The 24,076-nt window shown below is 33.8% G+C and overlaps 1 protein-coding gene across 8 annotated transcripts in view; it reads left to right on the top strand.

Annotated features, from left to right (window-relative positions):
• Positions 1-24,076, top strand: part of LOC127875956 (polycystic kidney disease 1-related protein-like) — a 228,786-nt gene that overhangs the window by 187,729 nt on the left and 16,981 nt on the right. For 7 of the 8 annotated variants that reach the window (XM_052420729.1, XM_052420731.1, XM_052420733.1 and 4 more), the window contains 11 exons: positions 60-213; positions 356-915; positions 1,383-1,613; positions 7,347-7,461; positions 7,959-8,118; positions 10,452-11,140; positions 11,348-11,759; positions 11,943-12,117; positions 12,850-12,931; positions 14,847-14,956; positions 16,948-17,109. In XM_052420729.1, coding sequence (XP_052276689.1) covers positions 60-213; positions 356-915; positions 1,383-1,613; positions 7,347-7,461; positions 7,959-8,118; positions 10,452-11,140; positions 11,348-11,759; positions 11,943-12,117; positions 12,850-12,931; positions 14,847-14,956; positions 16,948-17,109 — 2,850 coding nt within the window. Of the gene's footprint in view, positions 1-59; positions 214-355; positions 916-1,382; positions 1,614-7,346; positions 7,462-7,958; positions 8,119-10,451; positions 11,141-11,347; positions 11,760-11,942; positions 12,118-12,849; positions 12,932-14,846; positions 14,957-16,947; positions 17,110-24,076 lie in introns of those variants that run through there. The other variant, XM_052420734.1, reaches the window with a different exon arrangement.

The following is a 24,076-nucleotide window of genomic DNA, read 5'->3' as shown; positions in this document are numbered from 1 at the left end:
ATGCCTGTAATCCCGGTTTAACCTTTTAATAAAGAAGTTGTATTGTGTTTGCTACCCAGATGATGTTCATTAAGACCAATCCATACACATGGGATGACTCGGCCCAGCAGGTCAATCTACCGGTTCTCTCTCTGGAACTACTGAACCCTGATCTGACCCCAGTGCTCATCGAAGACCTCACCGAGCCGGTGACTGTCAACATCCCTATATCAGGTTATATAGGACACGTCCAATGTTATTTACTACGTGAAGCTAATTTCATTCTGTAACACAGTTGAAGTATTATACAGGAATAACAATGGATGACACAAATGTACTCATGTTAACATGCTGACCTGTGACGTTTACCTTTCAGAGTCGGTGACTGTAGAGAATCATACCATGATATTACATATGAAGAAAATAGGCCAATATATAATAGTGGATACCTCCGAGGTAAATGTGTTGAATTTCAATTTTACCATTAAGCCGTACCAAACCTCGGTCCTTACCATAGACATTCTTACAAACCTGACCAATGTGCTACTGTACATCAGTTCTGAAAATAAAACCCGTTACAAGGAAGTTGCTGCTTTAGGTGCGTTATATCCTGAACAAGCAGAGTTGTTGCAGACGTTCTCAGAGTTTCAACTGACCTCCAATAATTCATGGAAGAGTTTAAAGTCATTGTATTTCAACTCTAATAACACGAATGAGCTGAATTACACTAGTGTGTTTAATGTTGGCATAAGTGTAAAAATGAATGACAACAGAACCCTAGCAGAGTTAAGCACGCTGGACCCTGAATGCCTTGGTAATAAGTCACAGTTGGTGTGCAAAGCCAGGCTTGAGGTACCACTGAGGATGCAGACACATAGTTTATCTTGCAAATTCTGGAATAAAACTGCTGAAATTTGGGACCAGCAGGGATTTGAGGTAATTATATTGTTAATCTCTTTGATTTTATCCAAGTAATTTGTGAATATCATGGGGGCATGTTGTTACCATACTGAGCGTCCTACTTTAGTCATGTTTAACAGGGAATTGAAGGAATTTCTAACTTCTTAGTTACTTAACCTACAAAAAATGAGTTGATCATAAAACGATTGTGTATCTATTTGGGGACATTTTCTAAAAATAATGGCACTGTAGTGTAAACAGATATTGATCATGGCTGTTTTGGAATTAAAATATCCATTTTTATTTTTGATACATTTATTTGCTGCATGACTAGCCATTTATTATTAATGTCAAAATATGACAATTAGATACCTTACAGTATGATATAATCCAGTGTTTAATGATTTTTAAATTTGTGTTTGTTCACGATGTGTTTAATTATTATTGTATTCAACATATAAGATAATATTTCAGTATTTATGTTTCTTTTGTCTGTGTCTTAGGTCTCCCCCTACAGCTCAGCAACTCAGCTGCAGTGTTTATCCACACACATGACGGCGTTCTCTGGGGGCGTCTTTGTTGTACCAAACTCAGTAGATCCCCTAGCTGATGCGGTTTTGTTCCTGACGTTTTTTGACAACCCTGTTGTCGTCACAACAGTGATCATAGTCTGGATGCTCTATCTGTTCTTAATACATTGGGCAATGAAGGCTGATAAACATGATCAGGAAATAGTAAGTTGAGTTGACTATTTTATTACGGTACATCCCTTGAGCTCTCACTTCATTAGTGTGAGCTTTTCTGCGCCTGTATACACCAACTTTTATAGTCCAAAAATTCCGTAACTGTCTTATTCAATACGGCCCTTAGGTATCACCTAAGATATGATTTATCCCTAAATACTTAAAACTGAAGAATGTGTTTTCGTTTCTTAATAAGTCTTAAACTTGACACGTTCAGTCACAAATATTACTATATTTAATAAAATAACGCTGAGAAATACTCTCAAACTTGCGGAACAAGTTCATTGGACAGATATGGAGAATAATAATCCGTAATATTACATGTAGAAAATAGTTATTTGATAAAAATGCATAACTTACGAGGTTTACGTATCCGGAATCTGTCAAAACAGTTGTCAAAAAAATATCTGTATCGATGTTATGCTGTTTTATTTTTCAAAAACAAATGAAATCATACATATAACAAAACACGCAAGTAGCAATAAATGCAGACAGTAGGCTGGGTCCTTTCGTCCAATAAAAAACACAACTTAAAACATTGTTGTTAATATTTATATATTTGTTGTTATAAAAATAGTTTAAGTATAAGCTGGAATTTGTAGAGCTTGCAATAACCAAATAAATGTGTCATTATCAATTGGAAATCGAAATAATAACATTCAACATAAATTTTTATAAAGATTATATATTAATGCAGTTCTTCCGACGAAATCCGTTTTATTCAAATCAATAATCTATCTATTATTGATTTTGAATAAAAAAAAATCTTTGTGACCATTACTTTAGTAAGTTGACTTGACACATAAAATTAAGACTATGATAACCATTAGCATAATTCTGTCATGTTAATTTGGGGTGAATGTTTGGTATGTTTGCATACACATTCCTAAACAGCTGTTTTCAAAGTTAAAAAATGCTTGATATTCATAAAACAGCAATATTATATACTAACGCACGATTAGACAACTAAATTGGTTACATTTTACTGTGATTCAAATATAACTTGATTATCAAATATTGTAAAATATAAAATATTGTACTGGCAAAAACATCTTTTTAAGCAATGATGAACCTATTTCAGATATGCACCATCAGTTGCTGGGAATGGCTCTAGCTCGTGCATTTCATAACACACAAAAGGCTTGAAATATATTAATATATTGAATCATAACAAAACAAATGCTTATATAAAGCTTTTCCTCAACTTTAAGGAAAATCGGTATAAAAACTAAGGAAAATATAAAAACTTTTTAAGGGTTATTTGTTTCCTTAGGAAGTTGGATTATACGGGTCCTGGTCAGTAAGTGTCTAGCAATCTGTCTTTGTGTGTGTGTGTTGTCAACTGTTTTTATCATCTTTGCCAATTATTTGTTGTTGTTTTTTCAAATGTGTAAGTCGTATTTGATACTTATCTGGTGTTATATTCATCCCATAATATTATCCTATTTTCTTCCGAAAATTCCGAACATTAACAATTGGAAATGGAATAAAACTTGATAAACATTAAATGTGATTCAATTTGTTTACAAAAAAACAACAACGCCATCTTTATTATGATTGGGACAGCTGTATACCCAAATATATGAAATAAAACCATGTATATTGCAAACGTAAATATTGCATGGCTTATTGTCCCCTACCGGTGAAACCGGAGGGGACCTATGGTTTGTGCTCTGTCTGTCTGTCAGTCTGTCTGTCAGTCTGTCTGTCAGTCTGTCCGTCACACTTTTCTGGATCCTGCTATAACTTTCAAAGTTCCTCATATTTTTTCATGAAACTTGAAATATGGCTAGATGGCAATATGGAAATTATGCACGTCATTTCATTTTGTTCCTACGTCAAGAATTATGGTTGCTATGGCAACTAATATATATATATATATATATATAGTTATATAAGTAAAATGTAATAATCCAGATTGTGAATATTATATAATAAAAGTAAAAACACGTGTCTGGGATTTTAAATATATATTGATTTAGCCAACGCGTTTCGCATAGCTCATCAGGGCATAATACAATATATTACAACGTCAAAATGTCATGGAGATAACGTCATATCAATTATGACGTCATAACGTCAATAAATATTAAATGAAATTTAATTTGGGTTTAAATACATGTATAAAATGTTGTTCTTTTGCTAACCTAGCTGAAATATTGTTCGAAAATAGCTTATAAAATGGAAATATTTTAAATTTCTTAATTTCGTTGCGTTTCCGTTTTCCAAAGTTCTACCAGTGTCCGTGCTGTTCTTCCGTTGCATTTTGAATGTATCAATTTCAATATTTCTTCGTCGATGCGCTTCAATTTCTCACAGTTTGAAGAAGCACGTAATGACTGCAATTCTGTTTGGATATTGAAGTCATTCAATACGGCCCTTTTCTAACTGATTTCTGATCGATATTTTCATTTGGTATTTCTTTTTTCTGTAAATGTTTTGGTATTACCATTGGAGTTGACCTTAACCATTTAGAATATTTTTCAAAATGGCCTTTATTTTTTATCATGGACCAGCACGGACACTGGTAGAACTTTGGAAAACGGAAACGCAACGAAATGAAGAAATTTCACATAAAAGATGGGGAGACAATGAAAAATGGCTTTCAAAATACGAAGAAGAATTCATAAAGGAACATGAAAATAAAAATCCATTCTTTAAAAAACAAGACTTCGTAAACAAAAATCAACCCTCTTCATATGCGGATGCTGTCCGAAAAAATACCACCAACTACCAAAATCTGAAAACAACATACAACTACAACAGTCAAGAAAGAAACACCAATAAACAACATTCGCAAAGAAGAAACCTGCAACAAAATCAAACAAGCTGTTTACAAAATATAGATGTGGAAAGTATTGTAAGAGAAGTTCTTAAATTAATAATACCAACATCGAATTACATAACAATTTCCAAAGAAACAATTCCACTTCAAACAGAAGCAATATAAGAGATAACACAATGTCTTCATACAGAAGAAACTATAGAAACAACAACAATACGAGCGACGACATATTGCAAGATAACGACGACAAACCAAGCGAATTTAACGTTGATTTTTTAGAAGGAGGCAGGGAGTGAGACAGTCCGACATATAAACTTTAGGTAACCTAGCTGAAAATTCAAAATTATTTACAAAAATTTACAATTTTTCAAAAAGATCATTATCTCAAACTGAAATTGACGTCTTATTGAGGGGTTTTAAATTTACACCAACACCTAAATATAAAAATGATTCTTATGATCAAATAAAAGATGTGGATGATTTTCATAGATCACTTAGGCTTAAAGAGTTTTTTAATAATAGTGATCATAATAATACAAACAATTCTATTGTAAAAAATTAAACGTCCTTTTATCCACCTAAACATAGAAATAATACACTAGACCATTATATAAATGTTACTCGAACACTTTGCCTTCAACATTCTCAAATAGAAAATGACACTAAACATAACATATCATTAAAAGAAAGAAAAGCTATAGATTTATTAGCAGAAGACAAATCCATAACTATTAAAGAAGCAGATAAGGGTGGCGGAATTGTTATAATGAATACAGACTTTTATAGAAGAAAATTATTAGCAATGTTAAATGACGTTGAATATTATAAACAAATCCCTGATAATGGTAGTCAAATAACACTTTCAAAAATACGCAATTTACTAAACGAAAATAATAAACTAACTAAACAGGAAAATGATTTCTTAGTAAAATTCGAATGGAAAACAAGTCTATTTTATGGTCTTCCAAAAATTCATAAAAGTAAAATCATTCAGGATGCAATTAAACATAGCAATTCAGAATATATAGAGTTAATGGATCCAGACGATTTAAACTTTCGCCCAATAGTCGCTGGAACTAACTGTGAAACAAGTCGTTTAAGTTCTTTATTGGATATCTTGTTAAAACCGTTTGTAAAATATGTCAATAGCAATATAACAAATAACATAGATTTCCTAAAACATATACCTTCACAAGTTCCAGAGTCAAGTACATTAGTATCATTTGATGTAATTAATTTATATTCTAATATACCGCATACTCTTGGTTTAGAAGCTATTGATTATTGGCTTCAAAAATATCCAGATTCGGTTAATGAAAGGTTTTCGCAACGGTTTATAAACGAAGGCATAAAAATAATACTTGAAAATAATAACTTCAATTTTGATGATAAGTACTACAACCAATCTAAAGGGACTGCAATGGGTACTAAATTCTCGCCAACATACGCTACATTGGTAGTGGGATTTTTAGAACAAAAACTATATGCAAGAATTGGATCAATTTATAATGATGAATTTCTTTCTTTTATAAAAACATTTTGGAAAAGATTTCTAGACGATTGCTTTATTATCTGGACAAAATTTCCCCATGAACTTCAAAACTTTTATACTATTTTAAACAACTTACATTCGGATATCAAGTTTACAATGCAAACAAGCACACTCGAGTTACCATTTCTTGATATATTGATTATAAAAAACAATACTGAAATTAATACTGATATATATTACAAAGAAACTGATTCTAAACAATATCTTAATTTTACCTCGTGTCATAATAAACACACAAAGATAAATATTCCTTTCACTTTAGCGAAACGGATCTGCACCATAGTTTCGAATGATAAACTTAAACTAAAAAGTTTAAATGAACTTAAGCATTCCCTTATTCAAAGAAAATATCCACAATCTATTATAAATACAGGTATTAAAAAAGCACTTTCCATCCCTAAACATGAATTACTTTCAAAATCAACACAAAAAGACAAGAGTAATATAATTCCATTTATTTCAACACAAAATCCAAAAAATAAAGAACTGTTTGGCGTATTAAAAAACAACATTGACATTTTACAAGCAGACCCGGTTATGAATAAAATAATTTCAAATCAGAAGATAATAAAATGTTAGCGACAGCCACCTAATTTAAAACGTCTGTTAACCAAATCTTACTTTTCATCTCAAGAACCAAGAGTATCCAAATGTAATGACCCTAGATGCGCCCTGTGTGGGTATATTATTGAAGGGAATTCTTTTGATTTTAATGGCAAAATGTTCAAAATAAAAACTAATATGTCATGTGATATACAAAATGTGATTTATGTATTAGTATGCAATGGATGCAAACAATATTATATAGGCCAAACTGGCGATAAACTTAGAAATAGGCGATCTGTCCATGAACAACAAATGCGAGACCCCTCAACAAGACAGATGCCTTTAAGTAAACATTTAGATGAATGTTCACATAATGAACCAAAATTTAAAATATTTCCATTTTATAAGCTATTTTCGAACAATATTTCAGCTAGGTTAGCAAAAGAACAACATTTTATACATGTATTTAAACCCAAATTAAATTTCATTTAATATTTATTGACGTTATGACGTCATAATTGATATGACGTTATCTCCATGACATTTTGACGTTGTAATATATTGTATTATGCCCTGATGAGCTATGCGAAACGCGTTGGCTAAATCAATATATATTTAAAATCCCAGACGCGTGTTTTTACTTTTATTATATATATATATATATATATATATATATATATATATATATATATATATATATATATATATATATATATAAAATGGTGGAGTTTCACCTGTAGGGGACAATATTGTTTGGCAATCTCTTGTTATAGAATAAAATCAACTATCAAACATGTACATGACTGAGAAAAATCTTTCTGAATTGATGTGTTGATTTCAGGCAAGTGTGGTGTGGTGTGGAGACGAAAGCCAACATTACATGTACCTGGTCTGTGTCGTCACAGGTTGGTGGACTTCAGCAGGAACCACAGCTAATGTTTTCTTCTCAATCACAGGTGTTTATTGATTTGGGGCATAAAACAAAAGTTGTTTATTGGAACTCATTGATAACTGTTTTTTCCGCAAATTTACAAGCGGTACAAATATACAAATAATATTTTGTTAGTATGCAATATTCCAATGACAAGCGTTGGTACCTGACTATTTGCAAAAGTTTTAGATCTACCAGTTTTACTTGCTTTACAAAAAAAATACTGTAAATAACTTGAGAACAAACAGCCATCTACTTAACACTTCATTAGCAATATAATCGCGTTAACGTTGACTAGGTATGTCTGATTTGTTTTTGAACTACTTTATTGAATATGGCCACAGGGCCGCTTTTAGTTACTCAACATATGCGTCATAGCATAAGCATCACTTGATCATGCCATAAAGATATTATGTAAAGTATAAGTTACGAATATGTGTAAGGTTTTTCTTTATCGAGATGACATTTCTACAAACAGACATATAGATTGCTTTACTGTAACAGTTTGCAAAATGATTTAAGGCAGAGACCATATCAGCCCAAAACGCAAGCTGAATACAGGCGTGCGGCCATGTTTCCAGACCGGCTATGAAGATTGGTTTATATTCACGACTGAGCAGTGTCTGGGAGACCTAAAGGAAATATGTATCTGGCACGACAACTCCGGAACCAGTCCAAATTGGTTAGGAATTTCATTGATTTGTTTTAAGGTAGCGCACCTCTAATGATTTCCCGCGATTTCTTCGAAGGTTGAAGAGCCTACTATTAGGTGCCGTAGCCTTGTGGTTAAAGCGATAGACTAGAAATCTTTTGGGATATTCCCGCGCAGGTTCGAATCCTGCCGACGACGTATACTTTTTTGCGACGCGTTTTATTTATTTTCTAACGTAATTTGATTTAATATGGCATATAAGCTATATTTATTGTTAAATATGTTGCAATTTTTATGCACATTCTTCAATTATTAAAATTAAAACAACGTTATGGCGAAATTGTGTGATTTACCGTTGAAAATACGAACCATGCATGTTGCATTTTTATTTTTATTTCAAAAAGTAAACGGTAAATCTGTTTATTTCTTGGTATGTTTGCTGTATATAGTGTTTCTATAAAAACTAAGTTTAAAATATGACTTAAATGATACTATTTTGAATTTTATGACACTTTGTTTTTAACCGACCCAATTTTTACTTAGCTGAAATCACTTACATTTCATGGCGCTCTTCCATAGATACAAATTTGTAAAAAATAAATGTCTGTAAAAGAATACTAATTTCATCTTGTTTAAACTTTAAACACCTTTACAGCATCTGTACACACCAACTGCATGCCCATATTTGGAAATTTGAATGAATTATGGAACTTTTATATACCCCAGGGGTGAAAATAAACTAGACAAAAGTCGAGCGTGGGGGTGGTTTTGAAAAAATCGGTATATTTTTTTAAAAAGCATGGAAAGCCTACCTACAAATTTGCATGTAGTTCAGTGAAATGATGCTGATTAAGAAAATAATTAATTAGATTATATTTGGATATGTGCCCATTAGAGGTGCGCTACCTTAAGTGTTCTTTTTTGCAATCGATGTTTTCACTCAAATCTGAGTTTTTGTGTTATTATGTTTGTTGTTTTAAAATGTTCATGGAAAATGGTTCATTTTGTTATCAAAATACTTTAACTTGTAAATACCTGAAAAATAAGCATCTGGACCGGTTTCATCAACAACGTCTTAGACTAGTTCTGGCTACCATAACTTTAAATGTCGCTTTTTATGATTTTTGACTGGCGCGACTTTATAGTTTTGGACCAACCCCATTAGGAAAGTCAACCAGAAATTCCCGAAAAGTTGAAAGTTAACAAAGACCGGTCCAAAACAGCTTTTAAATGCAGTTATTGGCCCAAATCAACCACTCGATCGGAAAGATTGACATTTTTCACATTTAACTGATATAATATTTCACAAAATACTATCTTAAACATATAAAATTTATCTATTCTGCTTTTACATATCGAGAAAAACAGCGATGTGACAGACTTACTTGAAATGCGAATCTCTCGAGATTTCACGGTCATATGACGTTATTTCTATTTTTAGTAACATACCATGCGCTCAAGTGTTTTCAAATTCAGAATGACATTTCCCGGTATTTTAGATTATTCTGGCTTGTTTTGTAAACAAATTGTAGTGTTAATACAAACTCAAAGTAAATATTATTTAAAAATACCTGATTCACAATGAAATCAGTCTTATAATCCACCAGATGTAAGTTGTTTATCACAAATAATAGATTTCAGAAAACGAAAGTAATGTTTACAATTTCAGCAAATAATGTCAAGTTCGATCCGAAAGTATCCAAATGAAAACTCGTCAATTGACAAAGCGAAAATGGCGTCAAAATTGTGAATTTCAGACTGATGAGAGTTATTTTCATATATTGTAAGATGCATTTTAAACATTTGAACCTTAAAATAATCCCCGATGCAGTAATTTATATTCATTCACCAATATATGTAGAAATGTATCCAAGAAAATGAGCTTTTTTTTATTTATAGCGTGACATAAATATGTTATGACTCTGGTTGACTTTCGATACGGGGTTGGCTTCAGCGTACAGGTCTGTCAATACTATATAAACTGTACGCTGAAGTTTCTTTAGCTACGTCTTAGACTTACGAATAACTAATTGACTTGGATCCTAGAAAATTGCGTTAATTGTTTGAATATATACAGGTGTACATAGGTGATTATGTCATTAACAAAATGTTCTAAATGAAGAATGATATATATATGTGTGTGTTTACTGCCAATTTTAACTCAAAATTAAAGCGATTCTATCAATTTAAAGAATATTTTTAATGTAAGATTTAAGTCCAAGAATTTTTTAGTGAATGTGGGTCCTGATTCTACAGTGCTATTGCAGACCTATTTGCAAACACTTAGATTGGGCTTTCTCACAGTGCAGTTTTTCATATGCGATATTTTGTTTCTCCCGAACAATGTTCTGCTTGTTCTCCAGGTACCTTAGTCAGGTGTTTGTCAAGGACCTGCAGAGTGCAGAATCGTGGACATTCCTATGCAAAGACTGGTTGGCAGTGGACCGCGGCTTAATACTGCGTACATCGGCCACTCTAACAGCCGTAACCCATGAAGAACTCAGAAACAAACGACAACACAACTTTCTTGTGAAGTCCACCCAGGATCTTAGAGATGGACACTTGTGGATAAGCATATTCTCAAAACAGGCCAGAAGTACATTTACACGCGTCCAGCGGCTAACTTGTGCGCTATCCCTCTTATTGACGACCATGCTGACGAATATAATGTTCTATGGTATACCAACTGACGATCCCGAAGATCAAGTGGGTGGGGTTGGGGGTGTGGTAATTTCTCTGTCAGACATCGTTATTGGGATTCAGAGTAGCCTAATAATGTTCCCTATCAATCTGTTTATACTTCAACTGTTCTTGAAACTGAAGCCAAAACCGAATGAGGTTCAAATTCAGGCAATGGATAGTGATTACCAGAAATCAAAGATTGCCATACAGACCATTATTGAGGACTCAAAAATGCATGGAAAGAAAAACCTCAATAGGTTGATGGGAATTGTGAAGCCGTACAGAAAACTTATCAAGCAGCACAGAAAAAATATGGACAACAAAACCAAACGGAAGGTGCCGGCTTTATCCGAGCAGTTAAATCATGGTGGTGAGAAATACCGTGCGGTATCAAGATGTCTTTGCATGCACATTTTTTATGTGTTTCATTAATGTAATATTAAATTTGTTATTTTATGTTAAGAATATATGGAGAAAATTGTTATACAATACATTTTAACAATATTGTAAATCATAATATTATAATTTCTATATGTAAGCTTTGCCTTTTGAATTGACTTTCAATGACTGTGTTCAGGCTTCAGATCCCCGCTTGGAATCAATAATGAACTGGGCGATGTAAACACATTGTATTCATCTGGATTTCAAAGCGTCCATTCTGACCCACATTCAAGTTTGCATCAGTCTGAATCCGCTTACCGGAGTCTGCATGAGTTTGTTTTAGAAGATACAGGTCATGAAAATGAAAAGTCAACAACAGGATGTGAGGTAGATAAACTCATTTCGTTTGCAATTGCCACATCACGTATGCAAGAAGTTTCAAATTTGCAAGAAACATACTCAAATCATGCTAACAACATACTAAGTAGAGGCCTGGTTGATGTCAAAGAATCTACAAGTTGTGCCGATCCTGTAACGGACAGATTAAGATCAGACTCTTCATCAATGAAAGTGCATATCATTAGCAATACCAGAGCTAGAGGGAAATTGTAAGTCATAGTTCTTTGTATAATATGTACAACAAGTATGTTTTTATGCATCCTCCCATGTCTGACAATACTTGTATCAAATGACATCTGTTCAATTTGCAAAGTGCACATAAACATGTAAGACAGTTTATACCATTGGTTGCTATTTCATAGGCTGAATATTATGAACCGGTTTGATTTCAGTCTGCCCTGGTGGTTTCTGTATGTGGCCTGGGTGTTGGTGCTAGCTGTGTCCTTAATATGTTCCTACTTTGTAATGCTCTACGGCCTCAAGTACGGCTACCAGCGCAGCGCCGAGTGGCTTGTAGCCTTCCTCACGGGATTTACCCAAAGTGCTTTTATAACACAGCCTGTCAAGGTAATAGAACTGTTAATGCCCCCGGCATCTTCTGATGCCGAGAAGCATAAAGAGGGGCCTGTCCGTTCCTTCGTTACTTTGTCCGCATAAACAACCGCATGTGCATTTAACCAAAATTACATTTTCATATAACAATTTTAATGCTTTCTACAAATTTTTGATAAAATCATCACACCAACATCACCCTTACCCCCATTGTGATCTTTATATCCATCATCATTTCAATTTGGACTTGTTCGAAGTTCAAGTTATTGGTAAGGCCATAAGGAGGTGTTTTGTTTATTATAAATAATATGTCCGACATATACATATACGTGCATGGATAATCCTTTTGAACTTTATCAACACAATCTTCTGATCTCATTTTGACAATTGCATTGAATCACTTTATGAAATATGGTTGTAAAGGCCACGATGTAAAGGTCAACTTTTTCTATTTGAAGTTCTTATACAAAAATGACTTGACAATCTAATATTTTGAATGCACATATCACTGGTAATATCAAATACTCAAACTACACCCAACTGTTGTAGGCCAAATAAGATCAATATCTGGAGAAAAAAATATGTACAATTTGGACCGTCCTCGTGATATACATGTTGATATGACAATTTTAGACTACTTATTAAATGCCACTTTATTTATATTATTCTGTTAAGGATCCCTTAATTTAAACTACTGTTCATGCTTTTTAAAAGTGTGTAATGTTTAATCATGTACATGTGTTTTAGGTTTTTTCAATAGCAATGGTGTTCACACTGATATTCAAGAAAACAGTGGAGTTTGATGACTATGGTCCAGAGGTATATGTAGGTGAGATGGTGACTTTGTTGGTACATGTAGAAGTTTGCACAAAATAAAGTTATGCATTTTTGAATAATTGTGACAAGGTCACCTTTAAAACTGATTGAGGTATTATTTATACATAAACACCACATATTTGTTGTGTTTTCGAGAGGTGTGGGATGTAGGACGGTGGTTTCGGTCTTTGTGCCTCAAAAGACCATACATATTAACAATATGTAAGTATATGATCTAAACTGAGTAGCCTCATGCATTATCCAGTAAACATGGGATGTACGCAAATGATCATTCAGCATAACTCCAGTTAATGTACAATTAACCAATTAGTGTGATTCGGAGGCAAGATTAATCGGTATCACTTGCCTTTACCCAAGATTGTCGCTTGTCCTTGCTCTACTCGCCATCTTATGCAATAAAACAATGACAGTAATACTGTATTTATACATTCCATGAACAACGAATGAGCAATCTATTTGTATATACGATAACATTTGCTTTAAAGAATGAACTTCCCATTTAATGTATTATTATACAGAAGAAAATGAGCCCTTGTATAGTTCTAACGCGTCGCTATCTTACAAAACCTTTATTAAAATCCGATGAAATATTCTGAACCATACCTGCCCCAGAATAAATTCTAGTACTTATTTGGGCCATATTACAAATTATATGAATGCAGTATAGAGCAATGTGAATTGAAGTAGAGCGTGCACCTATCATATATCAAATAGATACAATTGTTCAATTTTCATTGCTTGAAATGAATAGATAAAGTATGTCTACTCTCAAATTCAATATAAATAGTGTGCGTTTCCTTTCATATTTGACAGAGCGTTCATACCTTTTCTTTTATTTAACATTTACTTTCATATTTCATAATATTTTATTTCATATATTTATTGGTATTCTCGTTAGTTCTCTATCAGTTCTAGTAGAAAAAATATGTTTACGCACCCGAATCGAATGATCGGGGGTATATTGTTTTGGCCTGTCTGTCTGTCATTGTATGTGTCCGTCTGTCATTCTGTCCTTAAAACTTTGACCTTGGACATAACTTTTGCAATATTGGAGATAGCAACTTGATATTTGGCATGCATGTGAATCTCATGGAGCTGCACATTTTGAGTGGTGAAAGGTCAAGGTCGTCCTTCAAGGTCAAATGTCAAATATATGGCTTCAAAGCGGCGCAGAAGCGGGCATTGTGTTTCTGACAAGCACATCTCTTGTTTTTACTAGAACATAGTTTTGTATTGCAATTTTTGAAGAATAATGTTTTGTTTCCACAATCATTCTTTTACAAACATTGTGAAATCGCCACGAATACATTCCTCATGGCAAATTATCAACGTAGATGCCTGGTCAACCTGTCTGGAAAGAGTCATTTGAAAGCCACGCTATCAAAATTAACTAGTTTGCTTTTAATAGCATAGTCCTACTTTTATTTTTTATATTAACAATTAAAAATTGTTGTTAACAAACGTAATTCGATATAATACTAGCATACCATATATTTCAATCGATGAACAACAAACTTATGTTTAATATAATATATGCCATGAAATGACAAAGTAACCCTTGTCTGATGTAATATATAATATAACTTATATAATATACAAGTACATCTTAGTATTGGATATTTCCTATATATATCTTGTATTTTGATAAAACTTATCTAAATGTAAACTAATGAATTTAGAGTTGTGCAATGTTTTATGTTTTGATTTACAAGATGTATAGACATGCATTAGTTTATGCAATAAACTGTAAAACATTCATTTTCTTTTCTTTGGTAGACAAGAGAAAAACTACAACAATTAAACTATTGTTTTTAATTTAATTATTTAAAAATGTTAACGTTAAACCTTTATTTGTACAATAAAGATGTACGATGTATATCTTGTTTAAAGATATTTCTTGTTTTCAGACGAGGATGATCGATTTCTACGGTCTGTGTGTAAACAGAAGGAGACGTATATCCCTTACTCGCAACCCCTCTCGCAGAAACTGATGCAACTAATGAAAGAAAGACTAAGGGTAGTTTTATGTCCCCTTTGAAGTAGGCATAAAGCAGATGATATAATTGTCTCTGCGTCGGTGCTAAAATTCCTGTCTCAGCAACAACTTTTTTATATGTTGATGGCTTTTTGTATTTCATTGGCACACATGTGTCGCGTGTAACATCCGTCTTCCTTCCTCAAAAGTAAAGAACACACTAAGAGATAAATTATCCCATTTGACAAGATGACCGCTTTCAAACTCCTATCTAAGCCATAACTTTGGTATGTATTGATATTGATGGATTTTAAAACAACTAAGCACAATACAATCCATCTTAAGATATTTTAAGGTCAACATTTGCCATTGAACAGGTCCAATAGGTTATGTCTTTCATTCTGCATGCAAATAACTTAACGACCTAGTTACAATAATCCAACTCCAACTTATTGACCCTTAGAGTCGCTGGGAATGGCAACTGATATCTTTTTTCATGTAATGTCGCCGCCTGGAATTAAGGCGGCATTTAATTGGTAAAATGAGCCACATAAACTATTTTCTGGCATAAAAAAACACAACAAGGTCATAAGTATATCAGTAATTCAAAAATTAAAACAACCTATGCGATATGGTGTGCTCGCAAAATGCTGCTTCAAATCCAATTTTCAAGCACGTCAACGGGTCATGAAAATGTGTAAATGTTTGGAATGGACCAGTCGAGTATTCCGAATTCGTAAATATATATAAAAAATATACATAGTCTCTGAGAATTCCACCGCAAGATAGATGGCGTGTCTTATCAACAAATTGTGATACATCGACTATCTTCGGAACCTCAGTAAGATAGATTTTATCGTCAATTCAAAACTTTAGCTTTCAGATTGACATCGGGTTTCCTTCTTAATGACCACTAAAAATCTCTCTAACGGTGTATGACTCAGAATGTAATAAGAAAGAACTGTGTTTATTAAATACAGGTATTCCAGCCAACATTTGCTGAGGTACTACATTCGCTGAAAGTTAATTGTGTGCAGTGCTACTGGGTATTTTGGTTTCAGTGAAATTTTGGTGAATATTGAATATTCATGAACTTTTATGCAATAGATTAAAAGGCTTGATATTAAGTGCTATATTAGTGATTAAAGACAAACATTTTTTATTATTGAGTTTTTTTTTATGTAACTGGTGTACCACGCTGGAGAGCTCAGTACTTGACTGCAAATCCTAGGGCTGTAGGTTCGATTCCTGGCCCTCCGCATGAATTGTGTTAGGATGTGTCATAAAATCCATCTATGGAAATTTTCCCACTTCATCTGATTCAAGTAAGGCAGTTGTCAGTTACTGACATGAATACTTGTATGCGCAATTTATACGCATAAACCATCTATCCCTGGCAAAGTGTGTTATCACTGCAATACTGTTGAAAACGCCTAAATATGACTGCAACGAGCTCGACTAACAATCAAACTTCTAAAAAAATAAAACAAATTCCTGGTATATGACTTGGTTTTGGTTGATGTATTAATAAAGCGTTTGAGTAAGTGCACACACTTTTTCATTTATGTATAACTTTTTAAAACATTTGATGTAAGCTGCAAATGCCTTTTTTTTCATATTAATTAACTAGTACTTGTGTATAGGGATCCCTTTACAAACTCTATTTTATTGAAGGAAAAGGGGTGTTTGAATCACTCTGGTTGGTTACTGGTCGGTGATCTGCCCAAAATATTTTTTTATTGAACTCCCTTCACAGCCTACTTGAAACTTCAAAAGGGTCGTTACAATGAAGTGTACAATTGTGTCTACATAGTATGCATGTCCAATGATCAAAACATACATGGGTGATTTGCCAATAAATAAGGCTGCCAAAAAGATACGGGGTATTAGTCACGTTTATGATTATAACCATCTCTAGTTTCAACTGGGATATACTGTTAAATTAAGGATAAGTATTACACTTTTCATGAGGTGCTTTCTATATATCACCCTAGCTGTTGCTTCGTTAAATGTGTGTTTTTGTGTAATTTCAGCTGGAATGGCTTATGGATGTGACACTGCGGGACTTACTGCTGTACTTTGTGTATCTGACCGTGTTGCTTGTCGTTGTCTACGGGAATCGCGATGTACTACCAGCCTACCGGAACACTGTGGCCCTTGAAGATATCTTTGTTAATTCCGGCTCTTTGGAGGAGGCAAGTACCAGCCATGGTCTCCATCCAAACAAATTGTTTTTTTTATTTCTTCATCCTACTCACGGTGTAGATGCATATCGATGGCCTCTCTGTCAAAATGCTGCCTCTCTGTTCATTCTTCGCTGCATCTCTGTTCGTTCCACAACGAAAGCGAAAGTAGGCATTTTTTAAGTAAAATTGATGAAAATTAAAATATAGCGTACATTGAACGTAAAGTCTTGATCCTAAAGATGATTTCAATGACATTAGATATTTGACATATTACGGAAAAGCTATGTTAAAAAGTCATCAAAGTGGCATGTATGCACGATTGTTCCACCACCCTCAGTAGATAGAAAAATGCGCGGCTGGCTCATCTCGATTTATAACCATTAATATGGTTGAATTTAGGTTTAACCATCTTGTGGTTGAATTTAGTTTTAACCATCTGTTGGTTGAATTTAGTTTTAACCATCTTGTGGTTGAATTTAGTTTTAACCATCTTGTGGTTGAATTTAGTTTTAACCATTTTGTGGTTGAATTTGGTTTTAACCATCTTGTGGTTGAATTTAGTTTTAACCATTTCGTGGTTGAATTTGGTTTAAACCATTTCGTGGTTGAATTTGGTTTTAACCACCTTGTGGTTGAATTTGGTTTTAACCATTTCGTGGTTGCATTTGGTTTTAACCATTTCGTGGTTGAAATTGGTTTTAACCATCTTGTGGTTGAATTTGGATTTAACCACGTTAATATTAGTATGGTCATTTATGATTGCTTAACTACGTTATGGTTGAATTGTTATTAAAAATCAACTAAATTAAAGCCACACCTGAACCATGAATCGCGAAATACATGAAAATTCAATTATCTTATTATCGTTACGGGGCGGCTGGAGGACTTTCGACCGTTTAGGCCTATGCAAAATATTCTCCTTTTATATATTTAATTTCAAAGTCTTGGTAAACAATGTCGCTTGGTTTGATCATTCCGAGTAAGAATGCCGTGGTAATAGCACCTTTGCGATATTTTTTCTACTCCATATCACACTTTAATTTTTACACGTATTTGTCAATCAAGCTAAGTTGATCCCGTTGTTAACGTTGTTCCACTGTTTTATTGACTCCTTAATGGTTGCTTCCATCTTTTCAAACTCATCGTTTTTAGTCCAGAGCATTTGATTAAGTTCATCATGCAGTTGGACGCTGTATGTTTTTGTTATTGTAAACGTTTTCTTAAACTTTAATAAGGTAGACGTTCAAACGTCATTGTAAATAATCATACCACATTTTCCAAAACCAAGAAGTTCCAAATACCTCTTATTTTCCTTATCAGTTTCGCGCTTTCTACATTCTAGAAAAAACGGATAAAATCTCATTTTTTATATTAGATTTTGATACTTTTAACTCAGGTTGATAAAACATACAACTGCATAACTTGAACTCCAAGATCTCCGGCTCCAGAACTTGCTGTTATATTGAGTCTATAATACTGGTATTCTTTAGTAGTTGAAATATCAAAAAAAAAAAAGAAGCATTAGCAGATCCAAACAATTTAGTTGTAGATGTCAACAGTGGTTCAAATTCTTTTCCATGAAGGCTTCCACTAATAGTCCATCCAGTTATATTTTTACCATCTATAGCTCTAGCTTTTAACGCCACTCTCCAAATTGTCACGGATTCAGTACATTTAATTGGAAGCCAACCAGTTTTTGAAGGTGTAGCCCAGCTTCCATTAGACCCATCATCGTTCAGACAATTAAATGCACCGTATGCTCTAAATGTATCATCAGTAACTGAACTTGCAGTTGTTACAAATCCAGTTCTACTAATATTCTCCTCCAAAATTGGAACATAACCCGAATAACATTTTTTAAACTATTAGCATAATATTTAGTAACATTATCTTGATCATCTATATACTGTTTATTATTAGTAGTAGCTTCATTCACTAACCTAGTGACTTGTGACCAACTGGGTGCTTCATTTCCACTGTACAATGTAGGATAATGAACAGGTAATCCTTTAACCATCCTTCCACCCATGTTTAAATCACCAGTCATAGTATCTCTAGACTTTGAAACTGTTCGATTGTCAACATAGTTTTTTGTTGCAGCGTCTTGAGCTTTAGCAGGATCCAATACATTGATTAGATTGTGAGAATCCATGTTAATATTTTCAGCAGCTGAATTTTTACCATCTCGTCTTAAAAACGTATTCATGGCTTGTGATAATGTGACACCTCCTAAAAACACTCTGCGACGATCCGACGTTTGTTTTACCAAACATGATTACAGACATTTTTATATACACATTTTTTAATATAATAAGTTTATTACATGTTGAAAGCTTTCGCTCTAACATTGCTTAAGAATTTAAAGACACAGGTGTCCGCAAAAAACCTCACCATCCGTCTGTAATCTTTCGCTATTATAATACACAGGATTTTCTTATATAGCTAACGAGTTCAACTGGCGGTGCTAACCCATAACTGTCAAAGTACAGTTTTTATGACTGTGTTTGATCCGAGCAGTCCAGTGTGTACCATTTCTTCGCGAGTCGCATAAATTTAGAATTCCACATTCTACCTTTTTAGGGCTTTTCGGAAGTTCATCGCGAACATAGACAGCCCTAAAGTTTTTAATTGTTAACTTTTTAGCAGCATCTATCAACTGAAAATTGGATAGAGGTTCGTTTGGTAATACAACTCCTTCAACATTTATATACTTGTCGGTATTAAAACTCATTTTATAATAGTGCTATCAATATTTTGTTTTTTCTTAGGAGTTTATTTCCATAAGCCAGTGTGTAAATACCGCCTTTTTGTATAATACGTTTATCATCATTTGCGCTTAGAGCTTCTTTGTTAACCGTAACAGTATACATTTCATGCGCGTATGATCTGATAACGTCCATTGACCTTAGCACTTCTTGGCGAGAAAACAGCGCGTTCTTATAATCGTCGTGTGTAATGGTGTTTTCGACAACGCTCTTTTTTACCCCCTTACACATTTTGTTTTTCATTATCTTCATTCATTTTACACGAATACAGTTTAGCTCGGAGTCCTACAAATTCCTCTATTTGTTTTCCAGCTGCCTCATCTTTGAAAATTCCGAGAACCTTTTTGTTTACACCAGTTTTAATTCCGGAGGGGTGATCTTTTGGATATTCACTCGTATCAAACAGTCTTTCAACATCATTTGAAATGTCTGCTTAAAAATCTTTAGTTTTAATTTCGTAGACAAGACTGTCTGTGTCCGTAAACAATAGCTTCGCCCTCTTTCCATATTTAGCTCTGATGTATTTATAGTTGAACTCGTACATTATTGTCTTGCTTAAGTCTAGAATAGACATTCCAAGATAAATGTGTTTGTTATAACATAATTTGGTTCTTTCCATATGTATAGCTATTAAATTATCATCAAATATAGTACAGCGTTTATAATTAACCTTTGCATCGAGCTTTTCCGCTTGTGTATGATTAGTAACCAATCGGATATCAACACGATTCTCGATGTTCTCCATTGTTTTTCCAAACACACTCTTGTTCATCAACTTGAAGAAGTCTTTTTCAAAGTTTTTAGTTGCAGCTGTTCGCAATTTAGTGTTCAAGGCGATATATGTTTTTAACCAAGGGCTTTCATCAAACTTAATTTCTCTATGAATGTCGGTAACTCTGAGCCCTAGCTTTTCGTACTGCTGCAAGGTTTCATAATGTACTTCATACTTGGTTTTGTTGTTCAAGTTTGGAATAAGTTTTTTAACTTTAGATCCCTCAGGTATAACGTTTTCAAGGGCTAGTGGATAGTCATTATGAAGATCATGTAATTCACCAGGATATGCCAAGTCAACTTCTAAAATACACCCTTGTCCTTCTGTGCATGAAATGTTTTTCCAATCGTTAATCTCATGTTCATTCATCCACTTAAACCCCCTTTTTGGAAGTGGCTTACTCGTCGCGCACCCGTAGAGATTGTTAGCATCCAGATAAATTATAAACGATGAGTCTTTGCTTTCATCATAATCATCACCCATATACTTATTGTTTCCAATACCAAGACGCATTGAAATTGTACTAACCCCACCTCGAATACCATGCCTAAACATTAGCAACACGTCATAATCGTTTATAAACTCAAGTTTTACCTTTGTCAACTTAAGACACGCATCCATAGATAGTCCTGTCGCTGTATAATACCATGCTGGATCTAGTTTATAATATGTATTGCTAGCATCTCTGAAGTTTTCGAAAACGATCACTCTTTATGTAGAGTTCAAGGTAGTCTCTTATTGTTTTACAGCCAAAAGCCTCCCATACTTTGTTTGCAAATTCATAATCATCATTACTAATAGCTTTACCCGTGAGCATGGAGTAGAATGCTTCCTTTGGGTGTAGTGATGTTTCTTCGAGTTTTTCAACAGAGCTCACATAATCATATGGAAAGATTCCCTTTTGTTTCAAGAGTGTAAACTCATCACCGCTATAGACCTTAGCCAATTCACGAAACTGATCATCGGTAAGATTTCCTGATAAAGCATTCAAACTCGATTGCATAAACCTAAAGCTATCGATCAACCTTATTTCATGATAAATAGTTTTTTCCTTTCCTTTTTTGTTTGTATACGTGTCAACAACAATCTTCTTACAGAACGAAATATACTTCTCCTCGTTATTTGGAATGCAGCTAATTTGTCCTCCATTACTTAACTTTTTAATAAATAGATGAATGTCATATCCAGAAAGGTTGTGTAATAATACAGGAATAAATTTAGACATTTTATACCCTAAATAACACCTTGAATGTGCTGCTCCTCTAAACTTTCCAGTCAAGTGACAATGATCGCGAACATTTGTATAGCTATCATTGTTGCCTTCTAATCGGAACTCGCCTTCAGCACCTTCGCATATATGACATGTGGTTGCAGCATCGTATTCAGTTTTATCATCTTTCGTGAATATCATTTCCTCGGAAAATTTTAACTTGTTGTAAATATCCTTAGTGTTTTGTTCAACAGAGTTAACAAATATTTGCGCGACATCATCTGTTTGATTCTTAGCTGAATATACTTCAGGCTTTCGACTATACAATGAGCCATAAGAGCATACTACGTGATAGCAAAACGCGCTCGGCGTATGCTTCAGGAACTTGTGTGTAATCGACGTCGCTGGATTTGGTTTACCAGAACTAATAGGTTCGATAAACGATTCGAAGTCTGCTTATATCGCAAACGGAACCCTCATTGATCTACAGTAATGCTTGAAATACTCTGCGGTTCCCTCTGCTGGCATTACTATTTTTGTGTGCTATGTAATGAACAATATTTATTGTGTCTTTGAAGAGCCTCAACTGTTCGATGTCCGGTTAAGCACCTTTTACAATAATAAATAGTATGGTGACCTGTTTCGGTTCGATCTGCTAACAATCTTTTAAAGTTTCTAATCCAACAATAATGCTATGTTTTTCCATCTGAAATCAGCAACAAATCAATCACCTTTTCACTTTCGTTTTTACTGATAATTAGTGGGTAAATATCATTTTCTTTAGAACCATAACCGAATATATTGATGCTCAAGTTGTTGTTTCTTTCAAATTTACTTTTACATTTTCACTCACTGCAACTGGAAACTCAATACCATCCCAATGAAGCAACTTTGCTAGCTATTTTAATTGTTCGGTTATTCTTTCGGAATTTTTTAAAAAACTGGATTTAATGCTCTGGTGACGCACCACTTGAAACATTCGTCATCTTCATTCTTCATGTTTATAATTGCCTTTTTAGCAGCCAACTTACCCGGCAATGGAATGTATGATTTACCTTTTAATGGCTTATACACCGCAGTGTCAATTTCCAGTCTAATGACGGACTTGAGTCTCCAATTGCTTCCCTTCATTTGAAACATGGAAATGGATTCCAAAATCTTGATTGATGCTTTATTGTACAATTCGTCTACAGCAGTTCCCTCCAATACTTATTCAGTTTTTGATATAAACGGCACATCGTCTTTAATTACTTCTCCACTTTTTATATGTACTCGCTCCATTTCACACACGAGCACTAGATTCATTTTTATTTAACGAGTGTTGCTTAGGAAATTTACAATTTCTGACTTGCACCACTTTAAGAATGTCATTGCATCAGTTCCTTCAACTCCATCAACAACGTATTGCTTCGCAAAACCTCATATTAAGGATTTGCTTTCTATAATTCGCAACTTGTTTTTGTAATATTTATTATAAATAAATTCTACTTGCGATTTAAGAGCGTCCACTTTTTTGTTTATCCCTTTCTTTACAGGCTTTGGCGTATGATTAAGAATCCAATCAAGGCTACTTTATATCGCTCTATTTATCATACTAGGCTTTTTAGCCTTAACAGGCTTTGTAGCCTTAACAGGCTTTAAAACAGGTTCTTCAATAAATGGAACAGGATCGTCGAGAAGTGTGTTGCTAACAGCCGGCACTGCATTGCCGCTTAGAAACGTAATCAGCTCATGCTTTCTTAGCCGCGAATATCTGCGCAGACCCAGATCTTTTGCGGCTTTTAAAAAAAACAAACTCTTTCACATTTTTAGTATTCATTTTATAGAGTAAAAAATTACTTAAGTCAATTCAATTTTTATAAGCATATAGTTTTGCTTATGAAAACGGTACTTCATACCTCATTCCATTTACCACATGTCCGTTGTTTTTCTTTTTTATATTACAACCAAGCGCTTTTATTGCTTGGTATTTTGAATTATAGGTTGTTTCCTCACCAGTTTCAACATTCGTTAATTGAACAATTACTCTTGGCGAAAACTGTCTATGTCTACCACGCGGTCTTTTTTCATCGGCATTAGGTTCTGGAATAATAATATCATTTCGATTCCAATCTAATCCGTTCTCCTTTGCAATCAACATTAACTCCATTATACTCTGATTAGTCGTTGCAGTAATGTTGATATCCTTTAACATGTTAATTAGCACTTTCTTCGTGTATCTCATTTTTA

The sequence above is a fragment of the Dreissena polymorpha genome, chromosome 4 (genome assembly GCF_020536995.1).
Source record: "Dreissena polymorpha isolate Duluth1 chromosome 4, UMN_Dpol_1.0, whole genome shotgun sequence".
In the NCBI taxonomy this organism is placed as follows: Eukaryota; Metazoa; Mollusca; class Bivalvia; order Myida; family Dreissenidae; genus Dreissena; species Dreissena polymorpha.
Note: the sequence above shows the minus strand (reverse complement) of the source record. Positions and strands in the feature narration are given on the sequence as shown.